Source organism: Papio anubis, chromosome 4 (genome assembly GCF_008728515.1).
Source record: "Papio anubis isolate 15944 chromosome 4, Panubis1.0, whole genome shotgun sequence".
NCBI classification, from domain to species: Eukaryota; Metazoa; Chordata; class Mammalia; order Primates; family Cercopithecidae; genus Papio; species Papio anubis.
The window spans coordinates 41336570-41360039 of NC_044979.1; the positions used below are offsets into that span (position 1 = coordinate 41336570).

General features: G+C 35.6%; 1 protein-coding gene across 4 annotated transcripts in view; it reads right to left on the minus strand.

Moving 5' to 3' along the window:
- Positions 1-23470, minus strand: part of CFTR (CF transmembrane conductance regulator) — a 185301-nt gene that overhangs the window by 122084 nt on the left and 39747 nt on the right. For all 4 annotated transcript variants that reach the window (XM_021935087.2, XM_031664846.1, XM_031664845.1 and 1 more), the window contains 5 exon segments: positions 10460-10675; positions 7239-7328; positions 6205-6368; positions 4962-5087; positions 1307-1553 (listed from right to left, as the gene is read on the minus strand). In XM_021935087.2, coding sequence (XP_021790779.1) covers positions 1307-1553; positions 4962-5087; positions 6205-6368; positions 7239-7328; positions 10460-10675 — 843 coding nt within the window.

Consider the following 23470-nt stretch of genomic DNA (forward strand, 5'->3'; position numbering starts at 1 on the left):
ATGGAGAAAAAATGAATGTCTTCATCTTAATAGCACCCTCCTCATTAAAGGCCTCATTAGCATCACTTCTGTGGGTTAAGGAAGCATGTGAAGATATATAACTAGTTTTAAGGCATCAAACTGTGATTCTAAAAGAAGGGCTCTATTAGAGACTCAAATCAGTTTCCCTAGGGAAGGTAGGAGCATAAGGAAGAATTAAGTCCATGCATCCGGAAGTCTTGGCCATAAGAAGTAATGAAAAAGCCTGGTCCTCGCCTCGCTTCTTCATTTTCTTCTCTGCTCCTCTTTACCTCTCTTTTGGTTTCTCTCATTTTCTCCCAGTTTGGTTTTCAAGATCTGTTTCTCTGTCTGTATGCTCCCATTCAGTGACTCTCCCCAGATCTGTTTCTTCTTCTTTCTTTCTCTCTCCCTTCTTTCTCTCTCTCTCAATGGATTAACAGAAGACAAGATGATTCCCAGAGCTACTTACTATGATTCAGAGCTAGAGTCACCACTTTGTCTAAATCACAGATCTCAAACTCACTTAGTCTCAGGACCAAACAGGTGATATAATTAAGGAGTGGGGCTGAGAAGACAGCGTGATGAACTGGAGATGGCAGGCGCTCTGTGAGCAGGGAGCTGCCATAGCTTGTGGAAAAGGACGACGCAGTTGACTAGTTATTCCAATTCTTCAAAAGAAGCTGCACACATGAGCGTGTGTGCGTTTATGTGTGTGTGTGAGAGACATCTCCCAATTTTTAATTGCAGGCAACCAATATAAATTTTTTAAATGAAAGGTTAAAACACGTCTAGGAGCCAAAATTAGGTCTACGGGCCACCATTTGCAACCTCTGGCCTAGAATAAATAATGCCAGAACTACCTAAAAGTGGCTCACCCTTCTCCCTCATTTTTATTTCTGTCACAGTGACTTATTTTCTGGGTTAAATATTTAAATAAACAGCAAAAAAGCATAATAAGCATTTATTTGCTTCTTAATAATACACAAGTTTTTCCAATGAGCTTCATATAAATTGAGTCTTATCACCTGAAAACTTCAGAATTTCTCAAAGCTGCTAGCTACATCAGTATTATTGGGATTTTAAGGTAATTTGGCATAAAATGCCATTCTCATCCATCATACTGTCCAGAGAAATGCCAGGAAAAGTTTAAGGTGAACATTCCTAGTATTAGCTGGCAACTTTTATAACTTCCTAGAGAAGGAAATTTATTTTTCTATATTTTTGCACATTTGCAAAGTTCATTATAACTGATCTATTGACTGATTACTTCAATCACAGTATATAATGTAGCATTATGGTACATTACCTGTATTTTGTTTATTGCTCCAAGAGAGTCATACCATGTTTGTACAGCCCAGGGAAATTGCCGAGTGACCGCCATGCGCAGAACAATGCAGAATGATATGGTTGTGAATATTTTTCGGAGGACGATTCCTTTGATTAGTGCATAGGGAAGCACAGATAAAAACACCACAAAGAACCCTGAGAAGAAGAAGGCTGAGCTATTGAAGTATCTCACATAGGCTGCCTTCCGAGTTAGTTTCAGTTCTGTTCTATAAAAAATAATAATAATAAAATTCAGGATGTTACTGTATTTTTCAAATATCAGGGATCTTGGAATGTAAGATCTGAGCATGGTCTCTAGAGTCTTTCTGCCTATATTTTTAATCTGGCTCCACATCATATGACCTGTGTGACCTTGGGTATATTATTTAATCTCTCTGGGCCTCAGTTACCTTATACGAAATGATAACAATGAAAGTACCAGTGTTTTGTACATACTTGTAAATATTATATTTAAATTATAATTAATAATTTGTTACTAACATTATTATGACATTATTTTTAAACCTTTACTTCATTACTAACTTGTAAGATTAGACTAATTTTTTGCTTGTTGGTTGGTTAGTATTTTAAGTAATTAATTGTGGAAAAGAGAACAATGTTGCAAGATTTATGAAGGAAAAAGACAATTCTGTGATTATCTAATGGATTCTTAGCACTTCGGAAATTCTAACTTGGCTTTGAGGAACACTGAAAATAACATATAAGCTACAGAGAAGTGGTTCTCAAACCTTAGCATGTGTAAAAATCACTTGAGATGCTTTTTAAAAATACAGTCTCAGGCCTGCCTCTTAGAGATACTGATTGAATGAGTCTCAGTAGGTTTCCAGGATTTGCGTTTGAAAAACAAAACAAAACAAAACAAAAAACCCAAAACACACAAGTAGTTCTTTTGATTCAAGTTGCAGGTGGGTTTTGAAAAATTATGAAAGTAGATACTACATCCTCTCTGTCTCATTTCAACATAATTATTTGCAATCACATTACACTATACATTCAATCTTCTAGTCTGAAATGCAAATGGAAATTAGTTTTTTTAATATATATGTGAGGCTTCAGTGCTCTAACAGGCAGAAAACAGGGAGTGCAGGAGACAACACTGCCTTCAACTCGGTCCCAGTCTTCCAGAAGCCATACAAATTGGAGTCACTTGTGATCCTCCCCATCCAGTTCTTGCCCAAGGAAAGGTCAACCAGGATAGAGGCAGAGGGCTCTGGTGAAAGGGGGCAACAGCTGTGCCATGGCATAGTGCATGTGGGTACCTGGCATTTGGGCATTAGTTCTTCCTTAATTCAGAAAAGCTATTCTCATTCTCAAGTGCAGAACTAAGAGGGAATCTTTTTTCCATTTTTAGTCTGAAAAATAAAATGTAATCTGAGCACACTGATGAAGAAAATTGAGTTCAATGTGCCCAACCCAGATTGCAATTCAGTCTATTTAGGTCTACCAATTTCAGTAACTTGACACTGAAGACAGATTATGATTTTGGCATCTCACCTGGCTTTGAATCCTGGTTCTGCCAGTTACAGCTATGACATCTTAAGCAAGTCACTCTGCCCTCTAACTTTACAGAATCCACCTCTATAGAAGGAAAACATGTCATCTCCTTTGTGGAGTTGTTGCCAAGATTAACATGTCATCTCCTTTGTGGAGTTGTTGCACAGTAGAGGTCTATATTTAAATTTACAATGTGTGTCCTTTCTCCTCAACAAGAAAAGGAAAAACATGGACTAGGCTGGTATTTATAAAATGATAGAAAACACTTTTCATAAAAATGTTAAATTTGTTCAACTGTTGTTGAAACATATTAGAGCTGGGAAAAATAGGAAGAAGAAGTACTATAAGAAAAAAAGAATGGATCCAAGAACATTTGTAAGAATCACTCAGAAAGTAGATTCTCCATAATATAATCGCTAACATTTTATGACTCATAAAACTATTATATCAGTTTCTTATTTTTAAAATTGAAAGTGACTTTATTACTAAAGAGCAATAAAAAAGTGGATTTTCAGGGAGCTTTGCACAGCCTTTTGACCAGCACAACAGCGTCCCAGGCTGAGGTAATCACTTCTTTGATGTGAATTCTGCCAATCTCTTCCAGAACATTATATTTGCTCTCTTGAGTAGGGGCAATTCTTGCTTTCCCATATTTATGTCAACACTTTCTAGCCTTTCAAGTGACAATTTCATGCCAGATTATAAAGGTTACAACTAAACATTCACTATATATCAAACAGAAATACCAAGTAAAGGGAATAGATTTCATCTTTTGAGGAAGAGGGAACAAAAAAACAACAAAAAACAAAGTAAAATCAGCACCAAGAATGACCCAGTCATGAGTTTATCATGAGTTTGAGAAAACCAGATCTTCTGATATCCTTGTCATCACCCTTGCTATACATGTGTTTGCAGAAGAGTGATGCAGAGAGCAAGTGTGATGGAACACTGACTTGTTAATGAGATAAAGAAGATCTACCAATTGAACAATTCCCCCAAGAACTTGTTTTCTGGAAAGAAAATGCAATTCCTTTCCTGGATTTATCTTGAAATGCATAACAAAAACAAGTGACCAATAATGTTTGGGAAATAAATACTCTTTTACTCTTTCTGTTTACATGGCAAAGGACTTAATATTTCAGCATTTCTTTTGTTGTTCCAATCACACACCTGCAGCTCAGTTACCATTGTGTACTGGACTCAGCAGCCTGAATTCCTCATAACCCATACTGACACCATCCATAAGGGTACTTCTGTTTTTAGTATATTTTTCCCCGTGAAATTCTCATGTGCTGAAATTATTTGTTCCTTGAACAGTGTGTCAACTTTCACTGAGTCTCCTAGAACCTTTTTAGATTGGAGTTTATAGAACATGGAGCTCAACTGAAGAAAAATGGTCTCATTGCTACAGAAATGCTATAGTTTACATCTTGCCCAGATTTATCTCAGTAATCATAACTCAGTCTGCACTGTACTTTCTTTGTTGGATATAATCCTTACTAATCAGTGAAAGGTTATATGAGGTGAAAGAACACCAGAGATAGGTGCCAAGTACTGATTCTATCTCAGGAGATAGCTTTCATTACTTGAACTGACTTCATTTCAAGTGGAGGATTTATAGGAACCCAATTTGTGAATACTACCCTATGTCATTCCCAAGTTAAGGAAGAGCAAACATATTCTAACCAGACACAAGTTTTTTCATGGTTAATGTACCGTAACACATAAATTAAGATATAATAATAGAGAATCATTTATTTGGTTCAGAATTGTATACTCTACCAGTTCCATCTGAGTTACCAATCAGCCTTCAATATCTTCATCATTATTTTAATGAAATAAATGTATTGAGCAGCAGTGAACACATGTAGGAAATTCTTTAATAAGGTATCAATATAATATACTTGCAGCGCAAAATAACACCCTGGACTAACTACATAAAACTACAGCCCATGAAAGTGAATTTATGCAACTAATGTATGAATATTGAGAGAACTTAAATGCAATCATTTGATTGTCAGAAACATCAAATAAGAAGTGGAAGTCTACTGTGACAAACATATTTTTTAAAAATTAAGGACAGAATTACTAACAACATTGAAATTACTGGAACAACTTACTGTCTTAGGTTTTCAATCATTTTTTCCATTGCTTCTTCCCAGCAGTATGCCTTCACAGATTGGATATTTTCAATCATTTCTGAGGTAATCACAAGTCTTTCATTGATCTTCCCAGCTCTCTGATCTCTATAAATCAATCAATCAATCAATCTAATAGTAAAAACAAGTCAAATTATCTACTAAGAACTGCTTAAGGTTTTAAGTCATATTTCTTTTATTCGACAGATGGGCATTTATTTTATTATCAAATAGATGGTAACAAAAATAATAACTACTGTTTAGTAAATGCCTCCTATGTGTCAGATATTGTACAGACTCATTCCATCTGCCATCTCTATCCCTTACGACAGTCTATAAGCAGTGGGTATCTCTATTTTAGAGATGAAAAAAGCAAAGACTCAGTGAGATGAAGTGGCTTGACTAAGGTCACATAACTAGTAAGTATGCAATCTGGGATTCAAACAAAGTGCTATTTGACTCCAAAATTTATATACTTTCTATCATACTCTAGCTGACAAATTCAAGCGCTTTATCATAAGCAGTGACTAAGTCATTCATTCACTAGTATTAGTTATTCTGTAACACAAAGTAACTAAGGCTCTGGTGTGATGATCCATAAACCAGAGTAGTAAAAGCTAATCAACTCTACACAAAAATTAGGTATTCCCTTTAATTCACATAAATGTTTTATCCATTTTTTAACTGTTTTATAATCTAAAAAATGAACTGAATCAACATATTTATAAACAAATTCAGGAGACTGAGAAGCAAAAAATTGTCCCATTGATACAGGAAGTAATATTTATACCATCTTAAAAAGTCTTTTAGGCCGGGCATGGTAGCTCATGCCTGTAATCCCAGCACTTTGGGAGGCTCTGAGGTGGGCAGATCACCTGAAGTCGGGCATTCGAGACCATCCTGGGCAACCTGGTGAAACCCTGTCTCTACTAAAATACAAAAATTAGCCGGGCGTGGTGGCGTGCGCCGCTAATCCCAGCTACTCCGGAGGCTAAGGCAGGAGAATTGCTTGAGCCTAGGAGGCAGAAGTTGCAGTGAGCCAAGATCATGCCACTGCACTGCAGCCTGGGTGACAGATCTAGACTCCATCTCCAAAAAAAAAAAAGTCTTTTTTAATGACACTGAAGATCACAGTTCTATGCATAGAGCAGTCCTGGTTTTACTAAAGTGGACTTTTTGAAAACATAATTTTAAAAACCTTCAAGCTATGAAAATAGGTTGCTACCTGTACTTCATCATCATTCTCCCTAGCCCAGCCTGAAAAAGGGCAAGGACTATCAGGAAACCAAGTCCACAGAAGGCAGAGGCCTGTAACAACTCCCAGATTAGCCCCATGAGGAGTGCCACTTGCAGAGGAACGATCCACACGAAATGTGCCAATGCAAGTCCCTGGAAAATAAAAGCACAGCAAAAACAGGTGTCATTTTATCTTCCACCCCTAGAAACAAACAATCATATATGAAAAAAAGCAAGTAAAAGGAGCTTATATGGTCAAACACTTCGTGGTTCTGAGCACAGTAAAATCTAGGTAATCATTACATAGAGCACATAACAATGTGCTTAAACATTCTACACATAGAATAGGTTTCCCCAAAGAACAAATTTCAAGCCAGTGCACTTTTAAGCATATTTTTATTCAGTGGAATTGAGATTGGACATCTTAAGTTATCATTAGTCCAGGTTTTAAGTAACTTACTTTTTTTGCATAAAGCAAGAACCACAGCATAGAACATGAGAGAACAAAGAACTCTCTCCAGAGACTCAATCTACACAACTGCACAACTCTGTCATTTGATAGAGACATTTAGAACAAATATTTGCTCAATTCAACAGTAATTAATTTTGTACCAGCTGTGGGTCTCATGCTATTTTAAGTACTGGATGTGCAAAAACACATCATATGTCCCAAGGACCTTGAATTTATTTATCACATAAGACAACACAGAACAAGAATTGCTCAGAGTATCATATTCAGCCAAAGTATATAACAGATTTAAAGTTTTAAAAAGAAGCATGGTCTGATAAGAATTAAGTTTTGAAAAATCTTATTAACAACAGGCTGAGGTGCCTTTGAGTTGGGTGGTTCTACCAGACCCCAGGATGGTGCTCTGCTATACAACTGACCTTTCTCAGTTTTCAGAATAGGGAAGCTAGAGCTGAGCAAGACTTAACCACTTATCTGATACAGGAAAACTCTACCTTTCTAGTTGTATAATTTATAACAATAGTGCCTAAAAGATTAAATCAATAGGTACATACTTCATCAAATTTGTTCAGGTTGTTGGAAAGGAGACTAACAAGTTGTCCAATACTTATTTTATCTAGAACACGGCTTGACAGCTTTAAAGTCTAAAAGAAAAATGGGAAGTTAGATAATTTCAACAAACAAAATACAAATATATTATAAGTAACATTATAATATGACTAATTCAGTTATTATGCATTCATTATTAAGTAAAGGTAATGAAAATTATGTTCTATTCATCTAGCTTACTATCATCTTAGATTCATAAATATTTCTTTTAACAGTCAATACTATACTGGAATGCTTCTAGTTGTTTTATTTTCCAGTATCTAGAGGGAAACAATTATTTTTTCTCCTCACAATGAGAATGGTATTATACTTAAATACCATTTATACCGTGTGGGAGTTTTTGGTTTTGTTTTAAAAGATAGAGCCAAAGGTACTGAAATTTGAAATTAAGCCTTGGCCTTGAATTTTTCATGTAGTTCTATACTAACTCATTTGGATAAAATTACTTTTAAAGTCAATAAAAGTATATGATGAATAATTGAAAAATTAATACTTTGGTGAAAAAGTTTGTCAATACAAAATCCATATATTTTACAAAGAAAAATGCAATGCTATGTGAAAACTAGTTAAGCAGGTAAATTATTTTTTATCTACTTATTTATCTATCAATTAAATTTACTTAATTAAAACTATAAAGTTGACAACTTAACTATGATTATGGAAGATCAGAGTCATATTTTGCCTATAAAACTGAAGAATTGATTTGCTATTAGATCACTTTGACTGGGAATTATCTAATATTAGTTTCAAGTGAATACCTCACATATTTGTTGAGCATTTAGTAAATGCAAATCACTCTACTTGATGCCTCAGGGATTATTAAGATTTATTAAAACATAATCCCATCGTCAAGGTGACCTAGTATATAAATAACTAAATATAATATGATAGACGAGTTAAGGGAAGTAGAAAGTAATAGGGTAGTTAAGAGAAAGTTAAAACTCCTGGTTAGAAAAATCTGGAAGGATTTTCTTGAGGAGTTAAAATTTGAGATGGTGTAGAATAATAAATAGTGTATAGATAAGCAAAGAAAGGAACGAATCAAGGCAGTTAATTCCAAAACATTATCAGAGCAATATGAAGTGGGGGAAATCCATTGAGCTAAATTGCACATGACTTAGTAACAGGCTTAGTCTCGAGCGACTTTGAGTGCTGCACAAGGCTTAACATGGAGCTGTGTGCACAGTAAGGACTCAATGAATATTTTTGTTAATTTAGTTATCTCTGCATTCTTGAAAATTATAGGCAAAGCTCAAGTTTGTATTTAAATTCATTATTTAAAGTAAAATGTTGCAGAATTTGGAACAAAGCAGAGGAGAGCTCTATTACAAACTTTGGAACATTGTAGGAAAGGTCCCACATATCCTGACCATGAGGACAAAACAGGTCAGATATGGGAAGGCATGAGACCTGGGAAGAGTAAACACAAGGTTCACTTTAGGGACCCAACCAAAGCCACACGGAGATGGGATTGCCTTCTTTGGTGATGATGGCCAATGTAGGCCAATAAGTGTGGCTAGAGAGATGAAGCAAACTGGGCAAGAACATAGATATGCAACATTGAGAAAGGAAGACAAATACAATACCACCTAACTCTTTATCAATGCATCTGGGTCTGAAAGCACCTATATCCTGTATTTCTGCTAAATGTTACATATGGACTTGTTTACAAACTAACCTGCTCTTTATTTGATCTCTACACCCGTTTAGCCCATGCCTGTCTCTTCCTGCATTACAGTCTGCCCACTAAATATCAGTACTCTATTGTCCCTAGTGGTTAGAAAATCCTCCAGTTCAGAGATTGTGATTTACCTATTTTAGAAATATTGAAGCAGTGTTCGCACCATGTTCTGTACCTTTTAAATCTTAGTTTCCTTATCCATAAGACAAGGATAATAGTACCTACCATTAAGAGTTGTGCAGAAGATCAAATGAGAGTGTACCCAATCACTTAAAAGCTTGTCATGCACATTCTGAGCTATTGTCATTATATCAAGCACTTTCTATAGACATTTATTAAACTGAATTCAACTTTCTCTGATATGTCGCTGTGTAGATTCTACATTCCAAATGATATCTAACAATGTCTTCACTTATGTAAAATGTTCAGATCAAAATAAAACTTTTGTTGATTTATCACGTTTTCCTGGTACTTGTGAACTGATGAGATTGCAGCTGAGGTGATAACTGTGGACTCCGTTTTTATTTACTTCTGCCTTCATAAAAGGCTTTTTTGAACAATAAAGTATGGTTATCAAGGTTTTACAACACAGTTGACCTTGCAGGTGTGTCTTAGAAGTGTTATGGGTTATTTGCTAGAGGCAGATTTCAGATCTATGCCCCTAAAAGCCAAGTATTTAATATTTACATTGGTAAAAGAAAAAAGAGAAGAAGGGTAAAGCAATATCCAAATGAGTCCATCAAAACAACTTTCCATAATGACTTTGCAGATCCAAGTTAGTCACATATGGTAGTGAATCAGGATGATGCAAGTACATGCCTTCAAAACAACCTTAAATTGTGTTTGTAAGGTAGTTAAATGTTAATTTGAATACACCTAAATGATGCCTCAGCAACTTGGGCCCTTGTCTGGATAATACATGCAGAAAAGCAGAGTAGGTTCTTATGGTTTCAATACACGTGCTGTTCCAAAACCTTTAAATTTATAGGGCTCATAGGATGATAAAAATCCAACTCAAAATAAGGCAGTGAATACTACTACTTATGACAACCAGTTAAGGTGAAAACTTTTGTTGTTTGGGTTATCATTAACAATCATATATTACACTCTTCTTACTGAACATAAAGATATGTGGCATTTTACTATAAGATGATATTTTGTCAATTACTTTTATGTAGGCTGTGTGTCACCTTAACAGGAAACCATGGATTCCAAAAAAAAGATAACATGATTAGGAGAAAAAAAAAAAAAAAAACTACAACAGAGGCAGTTGACAGAAGATATTTAATAATTATGAGTTGAAGTCAATTAAATTATCAAGGATAATTAAGAGCATTAATTATTCCTGCCATTTATTTCATAGGCATATGAAATTAATTTCAGCATTTATCCCTTACTTGTACCAGCTCACTACCTAATTTATGGCATTAAAACATGTACCATACAGAACATATGTACCACAGGGCCTGTGCAAGGAAGTATTACCTTCTTATAAATCAAACTAAACATAGCTATTCTCATCTGCATTCCAATGTGATGAAGGCCAAAAATGGCTGGGTGTAAGAGCAGTGTCCTCACGATAAAGAGAAGGCATAAGCCTATGCCTAGATAAATCGCAATAGAGCGTTCCTCCTTGTTATCCGGGTCATAGGAAGCTATGATTCTTCCCAGTAAGAGAGGCTGTACTGCTTTGGTGACTTCCTGCAGAAGTGGAAAAACAGAGAAAATTAAATTTCATTTCTTTCTCATAAAATACCCTGATAATTCCAACACAGGACTTTTCAGCTTTAGAGGAGACTTAAAACGAGTTTATATAGAGGGTCATACCACATGTGAAACTCTTAGCACTATTTTCAATATCTTGGTACTTTGAAATAAGATTTGGGATTTGTTATAGCAAAAGTCACTGGCAGACAAGTTTACATATGAGGTATTTCAAATTAAACAGTGAATAGTGGCCATAAAATAAAAAGTATAGTTTCTGAAATGGTTTGTTAATTAGTAACATCTACATAGCACTTAACAGTTTCTAAAGCATTTCCCTTTTTTATTTTTCATAACAACTTTCAGTATCAGAGTAGGCATTTTTTTTTGTTTACTATAGAGACTTTCTTAGATACAGAGTAGGCACTATTATTTTCACATGGCAGATGAAGAAACTGAGGCCAAAGAGACCAGGTGGCTTGATGTAATTTCAAACTAGAATTTTCTAAAGTGTTTTGGGCAATGGCATTATTTTCAGAATGAACTTAGCTTCTCAAGGCAACCACATAAGGCAGAACTGGCAATGGGAGAGAGGAGCACACCAGCACTAGTGGTATTTAAAATTGGCCATTTCCAATGCTAGTCCCTTCTCAGTCAGCAATAAGAATGGACTTTGGTGAAGGAGTTTGCCAGCAGCCTCAATCTCAGGCCAGATTCCAATGACTGCTGGACTCCTCAAAGGCCCGTGAGTCAGTGAGGGAGAGCAGAAGTTATGTTTTCCCAAATATACCTCATCAGGGTCCTCAATCTACTACTAAACCAAATTGTCCATCGAATTTATTACCACTTCCCCTAAATATACAAGAATAGATCTGAATCCAGGGATTTTGAACCTAGGAGGTCTAATTCTTACCCATCTTGTTAAATTGACCTCAAAAGAGAAGGATGCATAATTCCCCATTTTGTTTTATAATGACCCAGTAAAATAGGGACCAGACGGTATCCCTGAAAGGAAATGATGTTATGATAATTGGTTCCATTTAAAATATAAATTTCCAAGCAAGACTGCCCCCTACCCCTGGTATTGCCAAGCACTATTCTGCCTCATCCCTTAATTTGTTTTTTTTTTTTTTTTTTTTTTTTTGTCCATTTTCTACAATGTATTTTCTAAACCTCAAGTATCCAATACCTCCAGCCCCCTCATTCTCAATAGATGACAATGCTTTCTACGTCAATGTCATCCCCACAAGAAATCCTAACCCCTATAGAGCTGCCATTGATTGAGTAGCTTTGTATAGCTGCTTATTCTATGCTTTATATATGTTTTATTTTGAATTAACTAAGTCAACTAAGGCTCTGAATGCAAGAAAACATTCAAACTTTTAAAAAGCCTCCAAACTAATCACAAACCTGAAATATTATAGTTCTCTCACCTCACATAGCCACATGTTAAATGTGAGTTTAAATGACAGCAGACAGGCAGGTGTTAAAAAGAAAATTGCCAACCTCCTACCCAAATATTACATGTGAATAGTTTGCTAAATCTACTTAAATATTTTTGAAAAGTAAGTACACAAATGACTGCACAGTGTATACTATGTTCGTTTTGTACTTCTATTATTACATATGTTCATCTTTAGAATATATATCAAAGGAGAATGGCTTTTGAGGTTTTTAAATTTTATATAAATGACATCCTACTGTGCTTTTTACAACTTTTTAAAAACTTAACACTGTGTTTTTCACATTTATCTTTATCAATACTTGTATAACCAACTCATTTATTCTAAGTGCTGCCTAACATGCCACCCTGTGAATACATTGGGTTATTTGCCCATTGCTGTACATTGAAGCAGTTGTGTTGTTTTCACTCCTAAGTTACTGCAGTCAGTGAAAGAGCTGCCCTGGATGCTTTTACAAACTTCCATATGTATTTGCCAACTTTTCTCTAGATTCAAGAATGTTTTTTTCCAAAGTAATTTTTTTAATTAGGAAAATGTACAATTAAGGTAAATCTTAGATTTAAAATTATAAATATATCTGTACTACAAACATAATTGTTCATAGTATGCTTACAGTGGCAATATTTAATCCTTAAAATTATTTGAGATCAATATTTTATCCCAGAATTGTTCTATATTATACTGTTTTTCATAGACAAATATCAATACCATCAATTTACTTTGATTTGTTTTTCTTTTTTTTTTTTTTTTCCTTGACTAGTGGGTTTGTACTTGGCCAAAATGCTCTCCTGAGTTGCAGTCAAGGCCACTGGATTTACATGTGCTACCTATGTTAGAAGTATCACATGTGGTCATGAAGCAGAGAGCAAGGGGCATTATTTACGATGCACACCAGATAAAGCATCGTTTCTTGTTCTTTGTAAGACAGTAACAGGAAAGGTATGAACCGTGAACACTGCTTATAAGGTCAATTGCTTATATCATGATTAGCATAAACACATTTCTCCCCTTTCAGAACTCATTTATCTCCTAACATATATCTATACAGACATATAGTCAATACAGAGAGACTGGATAGACTATCTCAAAGAATACAGAACTACTGATAATACATTGCAAAGCAAGTATGTAAATATTTTTAAAAGTAACTTGTGTCTGTAGGATCCTAAAAATAATCTTCTGAGAAAAAAGAGAAATATTTTAGCAACCAAGCTAAATTTTAGCACAGAATTTTTCAAGTTAGAAGTGTAAAGACTTCTATAAGGTTTATTTTCTTTTGAGTAATGTGAACCAAAATCTCTTCCACTGGATCTCTCCATTATATTTTCCAGATCACAATAGACTTTTCCCTATCACAACAGGCTTATTTGTTGAATTTTTATTGAGTTGTAATTTATAACAAAACACAATTAAAATGCGTATTAATCTGAATGGAATGCCTTTTTAAAAAATTCAGAGACAGGGTCTTGCTTTGTTGCTCGGGCTGGAGTGCAAGGGCTATTCACAGGTGCAATCACAACACACTACAGCCTCAAATCCACAGATCAACAGATTCTCCTGCTTTAGCCTCTCAAGTATCTGGGACTACAGGCTCATGCCACCATGTCTGGTTTGTAATACCTATTTTACATATTGTCATTACTGAGTTAGTTGTCGTCTTTCCTCAACCAAAGAGGACATAGTCATCCTTTGAACAACAGTACCTATTTCACAAAGAACTGGTAGCACGACTCTGGAAGGGCATATGTTTACAAACTAAAATGTGGTTCATTTTCAGTATGAAAAATCCTAATAATAAGACCACCTGCAAACAGCAAACCAACATAAACCTCACCACCATATGGAGCTGTTACCATTCAAGGACAAAATCAGCACTCCGAAACTCCACCCCTTCTATAGTTTTCCCTAATCTGTTTTAAGCATCATGTTCTTTAATATTTACAATGGAACCATTTATAGATATCACCTGATTTTTTTTTATTTGGAAAAAAACACTGGTAAGTGATACCTAGCTTAATCTATGACGTGCAATCCTTTACAAAAGTTATCCCCAGAATGACTGGGAGAAACGTAGTCCCTCTATTCTTGGTACAAGAAAGCTGACTGTACTCCGTTGTTCAGAGTATTTTCACAGACACAAGAAATGTTCTGATTTGTTACCACATGAAATAGTACAAGCAAACTTAGGCTTGCATGTAAGAAGGAGGAATGTATAATTATTTGGATATTTAATAAAATAGTTTATTACTCTGTATCAGACATGAATCAAGATGGAATTCACTTAATGGGTCACTTCAATAATAGAAGAAGCCTGATACCAATGTGTAAGCCAGTGTGATGGTGAAATAAACACTGAATTCAAAATCGTGAATTCCAAATTCTTATCCAGCACATTACCTACATTGGCTGTGTTACTTTAGTCACTTCCCTGCTGTGGACAGTTTTCCTCACTGATAAACTAAGAGGTGGAGAAAGCTAATTGTGATGTCCCCTCCAGTGCTAACATCTCTGATTATATGATCTGAGTCTGCAGAGTCCCATGGCAGAGGCCAAGAATTCCTTGCGTAATTGTCCTAGCCCTCACCCTGCCATGACTATGGCTATTTTCTACTAAAAAGGATGAAAGTCTGAATAGTATGAGTTTAGAAGATCATCTGGGTAGAGGGGCTCAGGTTGGAAAACAGCTCAAGTGATTGCATTCCTGGTGAGAATAAGTTTGTGACTCAATTTAGATCAGCCTCCCAGGGAAACTTTGGAAGCCTAAAAATATCTCCTATATCTTCTAGGAGTGGTGTCTCATTTCTCACACGATCTTCAAGCTCAGAGCTTCAAAGTTATTGTAGATGAGTTTAAATTCTTTAATCATTTCTGGTTAAAAAATTATAATGCATACCTAGGATAGGGTCAAATGTTTAGTCTAGAGATAGGAAACTCTACTTTTTCTAGATATTCAAACCATGAAGGAAAGTTCAGGTGAAAAAATAGAAACCTGAACTCATGCTTGCAATTACATCAAATGAATTAATCCCGGTTTACTTCACTATAAATTAGAGTTCTGATCCCAAAGCAGAGTTGTTTCTAAGTAGAATGATCAGTTGGAAAAATTCTAAGGCGACAGTGTTTTCTATTGTGTGAGGTCACTTAATAAAATCACCATTATCATTTTAACTTGTTGTAAAAATACAGTACTTTATATGTCTCTATCCTAAGAATATTATGACAGTTTAATTTTGAGAAATTAATTAACAGAATACAGAAGAACCAATGATTATCTCAATAACAAATGAAAAGGAATCTGATAAAATTTCAATATCTGTTTCTGATAAATGTTCTTAATAAACTTGAATATAAAGATATATTATTAACCTGAAAAAGGATTTCTTCCTCAAAATAACAATCAATGCCATAATTAATAAAAGTCTAGATGCATTACATTTAGAATCAGGAAAAAACGGAATAGTAGCTATTACTACCATTTAACATTTTTCTAGAATTTCTAGCTAATACAACTCAACAAGAAAAATGATTGAGGTACGAATATTGGAAAGAAGAAGAAAAAGTATCATCAGCATAGAATATGATTGTGTAACAAATGGAAATGAATCAAGAGTTTAAAAGATAGAGGTTTAAAAAAGAACTATGTTAAGAACATCGATTTCTATATACCAAACATGACAACTAATTAAATGAGCATCCCATTCATAGTAACAATATAACAAAAGATACATTGTAATAGCAATAAGATGTATATCTTAAAATATACAACTCACAAAACATTATTGGGACTTTTTTTTGTTTTTGTTTTGTTATGTTTGAGACGGAGTCTCGCTGCGTCGCCCAGGCTGGAGTGCAGTGGTGCGATCTCGGCTCACTGCAAGCTCCGCCTCCCGGGTTCACGCCATTCTCCCGCCTCAGCCTCCGAGTAGCTGGGACTACAGGCGCCCGCCACCACGCCTGGCTAGTTTTTTGTATTTTTTTTAGTAGAGACGGGATTTCACCATGTTGGCCAGGATGGTCTCGATATCCTGACCTCGTGATCCACCCGCCTCGGCCTCCCAAGGTGCTGGGATTACAGGCTTGAGCCACCGCGCCCGGCCTATTGGGACATATTTTAAAAGTCTCAAATAAATGGAGAGACTTAAAACTTTCTAAAATGAAGAACTTAATATTGCAAAGATTGCATTCCCCTCCAACTTATTTTATAAGATTAGTGCAATCTTCATCAAAATTTAAAGATTTTTTGGAAGTGAATTTTTGGCACCATAAGGGTAGGGACTGTCAGTCTCAATTTTGGCAGCAATCCTAACACCATGCACAATACCAAGCACAGAATATCCACTCAACAAATATTTGCTGAATCAATGAATACAATGATTATAAATTTCATTTGGAAGAGAATTCATCAAAAACATTTGAGGAATAAGAATAATGTGTCAGAGAGTTTACATTACTGGATATGAAAACATAAAGCCATAATAATATGTGACAAGACAAAGAAAGAGACTCATTTATCTGGCAAGTCTAGGAACATGTCCAAGCACATGTAATACTTTAATATATTATAAAATACAGCATTTTAATTCAATGGAGAAAGAGATCATGCAATAAATGATGGATGAACTGGATACTCATCTTTTTGTAATTAGATTTCTACCTCATACATGCATCACAATGAATTCCAAATAGAACAGATAGTTAAATATAAAAGAAGAAATAATAAAAACATAGCTGCATGCTTACATAACATTTGGGAGGCATGGGTCTTTATAAAAGAATAATGTCAAAGCAGAAAACAAAGAAGATATATAGATTTGCCAGCAAATTTTTCAAAAATTAAAGCTTTTAATTGTTAAAACAAAACAAAATAAAACTCACTAGAAACAAAATTCAAAATCCAAGGCAATTGACAGGCTAGGGAAAATATTCAGTCATGTATCAAGAAAGAGACAAATACATCAAAATAAAAACACACAAAGAACATGAAAGGCAATTCACACACAAAAGAAGAAATATAAATGCATAATTAATATACAAAAATATTAAACTCACTAGGAACCAAAAGTAATGCAAATGAAAATAACAATATGCTCTTTTTCACTTAGCATTTTAAAAACATTTTTTAAAATACCTATTGTTAGGACTGAATTTTCATAGTTTAGTATCAGGAAAGTAAATTAGTAGTACACCTTTTCTGGAAAGCAATTTATTTGTATTTGTACATTTACGTAGAGAGTCAAGAACACCTTCTAAGAGTCAGCTTTTAAAGGGGTGTGTACTGAAGGATGTTTTTATAGTAGTAAAAAATTGAGGCAATTTAAATATTCAATGATGAGGAATTGATTAAATAAATCGTGGTACAGCCATATGATTCATGAAAGTAATTAGGTAGAAAAACATCTAATGACCCAGAAAGGCATTCACAACACATTAAAGGGAGAAGCATATTAAAAGGACATTATGTAATGATGACCTCTCCCCTTTATTAAGTATAAATTTCCATGGGAAAAAGTTGGAAGGATGAACATCAAATTTATCAGTAATTATCTGATTATTCTGATTGTTAATCAGAAAAAAATAAAAATTTGGATAAAAATTTCACATAACTTACAATAATAAATAAAAAGAAAACATGCGTACAAAAAAATGGAAGAAAGCAAACACACCTACACTCAGAACTTACAGGATACAGTGAATGCTGGCTTATATACTAAGGCAAAAGTTAAAGATTTTGCTTTTGGCAGGGTAAAGTGAGTGTCAATTTTTTGTTTATTTTGATACAGCAGAGTCGGACAATAGTTTTTGGCTTCATACAAATTGCTAAGGAAAAGAATTTTTCCATATTCATCAAAGAAAATAAAAACATATTCATGCTTAATCCATTGAAGAATTGTTTAAGAGGTTTATTTTTAAATATTTCCTTCATTTTGCCACAATTGTTTATGGTTTTTGCAAAAATACACATATACCACACCTAGAACAGAATCTCAAAACATAAATCTATCTTTCTTTCAGATTTAATGACTAATTCAAAATGTTTTGGTTTTGGTATTTTCCTTTTAGTGCTTACTGATTTTACTAATTATTGCTAGTAACATCTTCACTAGAAATCTAAGCTATATTCTCCATATTTTATAAGAAAAACCTCCTGGATTTGCTGCAATAGCAGCAATAACAGGTTTGGTTCAGATAATACAATAATGAAAGATGTGTTAAAATATTAATTTTAACTTCTTTTTTTTTTTTTTTTTTTTTATCATTTCTAGGGGGCCTCCTTTTTTGGCCCAGCCGGGGGCGCGCTCTTCGCCCGGCTAGTTTTTTGTATTTTTTTTTTTTTAGTAGAGACGGGATTCCACCGTGTTAGACAGGATGGTCTCGATCTTCTGACCTCGTGATCCACCTGTCTCGGCCTCCCAAAGTGCTGGGATTACAGGCTTGAGCCACCGCGCCCGGCCTAATTTTAATTTCTAAAGTAATACTAGAATCTGCCGTCATTTTAAAGCATTAGCAAAATATATTCCTGTGCCTTATAAAAATCAAACTGGTGCTTCAAGATTTGCTTATAGCATATATACAGAAATAACTCAATGTAAATAACAAGTATTTGTGCACTTAGGTAGTCTATTTAAAAATATAGGGACTGGACTAGGTGCAGTGTCTCATGTCTGAAATCCCAGCACTTTGAGGGGCCAAAGCAGGGAGGATCACTTGAGCACAGGAATTTGAGACCAGCCTGGGCAACATGATGAGACCCTGTCTCTAAAACTGAAAGGCAGAAAACAAAACAAAACAAAACAAAACAAAATAGCAAACATATATATATGCTAACCTATTATTGCTGTCATATATTTAAGTCTATGAAAGGCATATATATACATATGTATATATGCATATATTTTAATAATATAATATAATATAGTCTATTATATATTATAATATAAATTATTATATTATTTATAGTATATATTTATTTGGAATAAATATTACTATATTATATATAACACATGTTATATATAATTATATTATATATTATAATAATAGGCTAGAGACATACATGTGACATATACATAGGTTTTACATATATATTCCTTTCATATATTTAAATTGGTACAAAGGTAATTATGCTCTTTGCCATTACTTTCAATGGTGAAAACCACAATTACTTTTGCAGCAACTGTATACAGAGCTCTACATGTAGAGAGAGAGAGAGCACTTGCTATGTACCAGAATCTATTCTATGGGCTTAATGCATTTAATTCTCACAACTCTGTAAAACATGTTCTATCCAGCAAAAGAAACTATCATCAGAGCGAACAGGCAACCTACAGAATGAGAGAAAATGTTTGCAATCTATCCACTTGACAAAGGGCTAATATCCAGAATCTACAAGGAACTTAAACAAATTTACAGGAAAAAAACAAACAACCCCATCAAAAACTGGGCAAAGGATATGAACAGACACTTCTCAAAAGAAGACATTTACACGGCCAACAAACATATGAAAATAAGCTCATCATCACTAGTCATTAGAGAAATGCAAATCAAAACCACAATGAGATATCATCTCACGCCAGTTAGAATGGTGATCATTAAAAAGTCAGGAAACAACAGATGCTGGAGAGGCTGTGGAGAAATAGGAACGCTTTTACACTGTTGGTGGGAGTGTAAATTAGTTCAACCATTGTGGAAGACAGTGTGGCGATTCCTCAAGGATCTAGAACTAGAAATATCATTTGACCCAGCAATCCCATTACTGGGTATATACCCAAAGGATTATTAATCATTCGACTATAAAGACACATGCACATGTATGTTTATTGCACCACTGTTTCCAATAGCAAAGACTTGGAACCAACCCAAATGTCCACCAATGATAGACTGGATAAAGAAAATGTGGCACATATACACCATGGAATACTATGCAGCCATAAGAAAGAATGAGATCATGTCCTCTGCAGGGACATGAATGAAGCTGGAAACCATCATCCTCAGCAAACTAACACAGGAACAGAAAACCAAACACCATGTGTTCTCACTCATAAAAGGGAGTTGAACATTGAGAACAGGTGGACACAGAGAGGGGAACAACATACACCAGGGCCTGTTGGGAAGTAAGGAGTGGGGGAGGGAACTTAGAAGACAGGTCAATAGGTGTAACAAACTACCATGGCACATGTATACCTATGTAATAAACCTGCATGTTCTGTACGTGTATCTTGTTGTTGGATTTTTTTTAGAAGAAGAAATTTTAAAAAAATTAAACTAAACAGTTCGTTCTATGGATACCACTCTCCAATTTCCTCACCTTAGATCTAGCAAAAGTCAAATCATTAAGTGACCATGCTGATGCCTGCTACAAGTAGTTCTCAACCTTGGCAATATAATAGAATCGCTTGGGGAACATTTCAAGAATGATAGTGTCCCAGGTTTTATACCAGACCAATTAAATTACATTTTCTGGGGTAGGGCAGAGTTGCATCATGGGAACTAAGGGGAAGATGTACAATGCAGTAGGTAGCACGAGAAAATGCAGCTGTCTTAGAGATGGAGTTTAGGATGGGGTAAAATATTCAGGACATAGGAGATTGTGGGGAGTACAGTGTCACTCTGGGGTTAGAGAAGCAGCTAGCTAAGAGGGTGAGACAGAAAGATAAGAAAGGAATTCTACATGGCAGACATTTAGAAGATTTGCTGGAGATAGCAGTCCCTAGGTAGCCAATCACGGGAAGAAACATACATAAATCAAAGTGCCTAAGCCACAGGCTCTCTATGCACAGAATTCCCGAAAGAACACCATCCCTTCTTTAGTGAAGTAAATAAAAATAGTTTACCCCCACATATATTTCATTCACATATTTTGAAATGGTTGCCAGAGGCCCAGTGGATAGAAGTGGTTCTGCAAAGCTGTATTTTGTGGGAGAAATTTGCATCTGTAGAAAACGTGTTAGTGCAGCCAGGCTCTCCCTTTCCTTTTTTTTTTTTTTTTTTAAATCTAGGAGAGATTAACTGAGAGTCTGACACCTGCCAAGGTTTGAAAAGAAACATTTACCATCTATTTTCTCTGTGGGCTGCCAAAGATTTATCTATAAAACAAGACCCCCTTTGCTACCCAAGCCTCTTCCTTTCTCCCTCTCATAACCTGTCTTGCCACTGAAACCTGTTTTACAAATATTCAAGCCCCCATTCTTTCTGTAACCTCAAGATGGTATACAAGGTTCCATACTGCATTGTGAGGGTGGGTCTTCATCCTGAAGGCTCCCATGTATACACATCAAATACATTTGTGTGCCTTTCCTCTTATCAATCTGCCTCCTGTCAGTAATTTTTCAGCAAACCTTTAGGGGGCCAAAGACCTTGGCCCTCACATTAGCAGTAAGCTTGTATTCAAATGCCTACCCAATGTTTTTATCCAAACATAAGGGACAGAGATCCTCCTTTGCCATATAGACTGTAGTCTGCAACATGAGTACCAGGACTTCTCCTTTACGTCCTTTAATTTTGTGAGGTTTAATGAAAAAAGGTAGTCTGACCTAGGCTGCACTGACATATGCCTCAATTTGTTGGTAGAAACATGCCCAGAGTTACCTAGGAATCAAGAATATTTTTGAATGAACGCTTGTGAATTTCTTATCATTATAAATGCCTTGTGATAATCATATTCTCTCAGCAATCTGCTTACAGAGCTCCCTCTACTTGACTTCCCTCAGACCATCCTTGATTAACTCTCACATTCAGGATTTCAGCGGCCAGTTTCTCTTCCATGCTAGGAGTCTTTTATTTATTTATTTATTTATTCTTTTTGAGATGGAGTCTCGCTCTGTCGCCCAGGCTGGAGTGCAGTGGCGTGATCTCAGCTCACTGCAACCTCCGCCTCCACCTCGCAGGTTCAAGCTATTCTCCTGCCTCAGCCTCCCAAGTAGCTGGTGCCCACCACCATGCCTGGCTAATTTTTGTATTTTTAGTATAGATGGGGTTTCATCATATTGGCCAGTCTGATCTCAAACTCCTGACCTTGTGATTTGCCTGCCTCAGGATCCCAAAGTGCTGGGATTACACAGGTGAGCCACCGTGCCCGGCCTTGCTGGGAGTCTTAAATGTTAAAGACAATGTTGCATCTATCTGGCTGCTAAGTCAGATGAAGAAAAAACAACTGCATAGTTAATGGTGAGAAGTCATAGCTAATAATATTTAAAATTACAGCAGTACTTCAGAAAGATTAGCTCCTTCATGATGGCATTTCCTTTTTTTTAACCTTTCACAGTTAACAGCAAATTTTATAGTACTTTTCTCTATCAGTCCTGAAACCAACCAAATATTTTTATGCCACAACTGTCATTGTTTAGAGGGACTACTAAGAATGTGTAGACATTCTTAAAGTATGACCATCTAGTTCTAAGAGAAGTGTTATAGCAGTTTCAAGAATCCCTGGCTCATTTATCCTTGCTCAGTGAAAGAAAAGAAGAAATACCCACAAAGAATACTATAAATAGGAAGGTACTGGTGTAAGTTATGTAAAAGGATGGAGAAAATGTACAGAAATACTATAATGGCTAAATTTTCTCCCCCTCTTTTATTTTTATAGGAGATGAAAAGAATTAAATCAAGAGATCAGATACCCTGAAAAAAAACTGCACGAATCTAAATGGCCACTATGGCTATCTAAATTATTTAAGACCTAACAATTTGCAAATTTTTCACTATTTAAAACTGCATGGTGTCAGCGTGGCTTTTTCTCCATGACAAGGGTGAAAAACCTGCAGCCTCATCACACTCGTGCCATTCCCAATATAAATATTATTCTCTCTGCCTTCTCACTATACACATTTCAGCTGCTTCTTCCCCCTGGATCCTTCACTCACCAACATTCCATTGGTTATCAGTAGGAGCTGAGATGGTGGAAACACGCTTTCCCCTTCAAACGTGCTGCTAGTTCCAGAGCTGTAGCCTTGGGCTCAGGAGTACCTCTCCACTCACCCCCGTGCATGGACAACTAATACACCATGAAGGGCTTTTAAGATCTCCTTTGCTGGGATATTTTTAATCTTGAGAAGTTTAAGAACAATTTCATCTTTCTCCATACCTACTTCATTCTCCTATCCCTTATTTTTGTCTATAGGTTTGGCACTTAGCATGACTGGTTCTTGGGTGGATTTCATACAGTTCCTCCTCCGGGTATAACTAACTGAGAAGATCTCGTTGATTCCTGCCCTGCTACCTGTTGTGAACTTTCTTCAGATTTGCCCCTGAAGTGACCCTGGAAGAATCCTCAGCCTTCAAGCTCTGTAGCCTGTGTCTCCTGAGAAGATGCAGGGAAGCTCAGCAGAACCAAGGC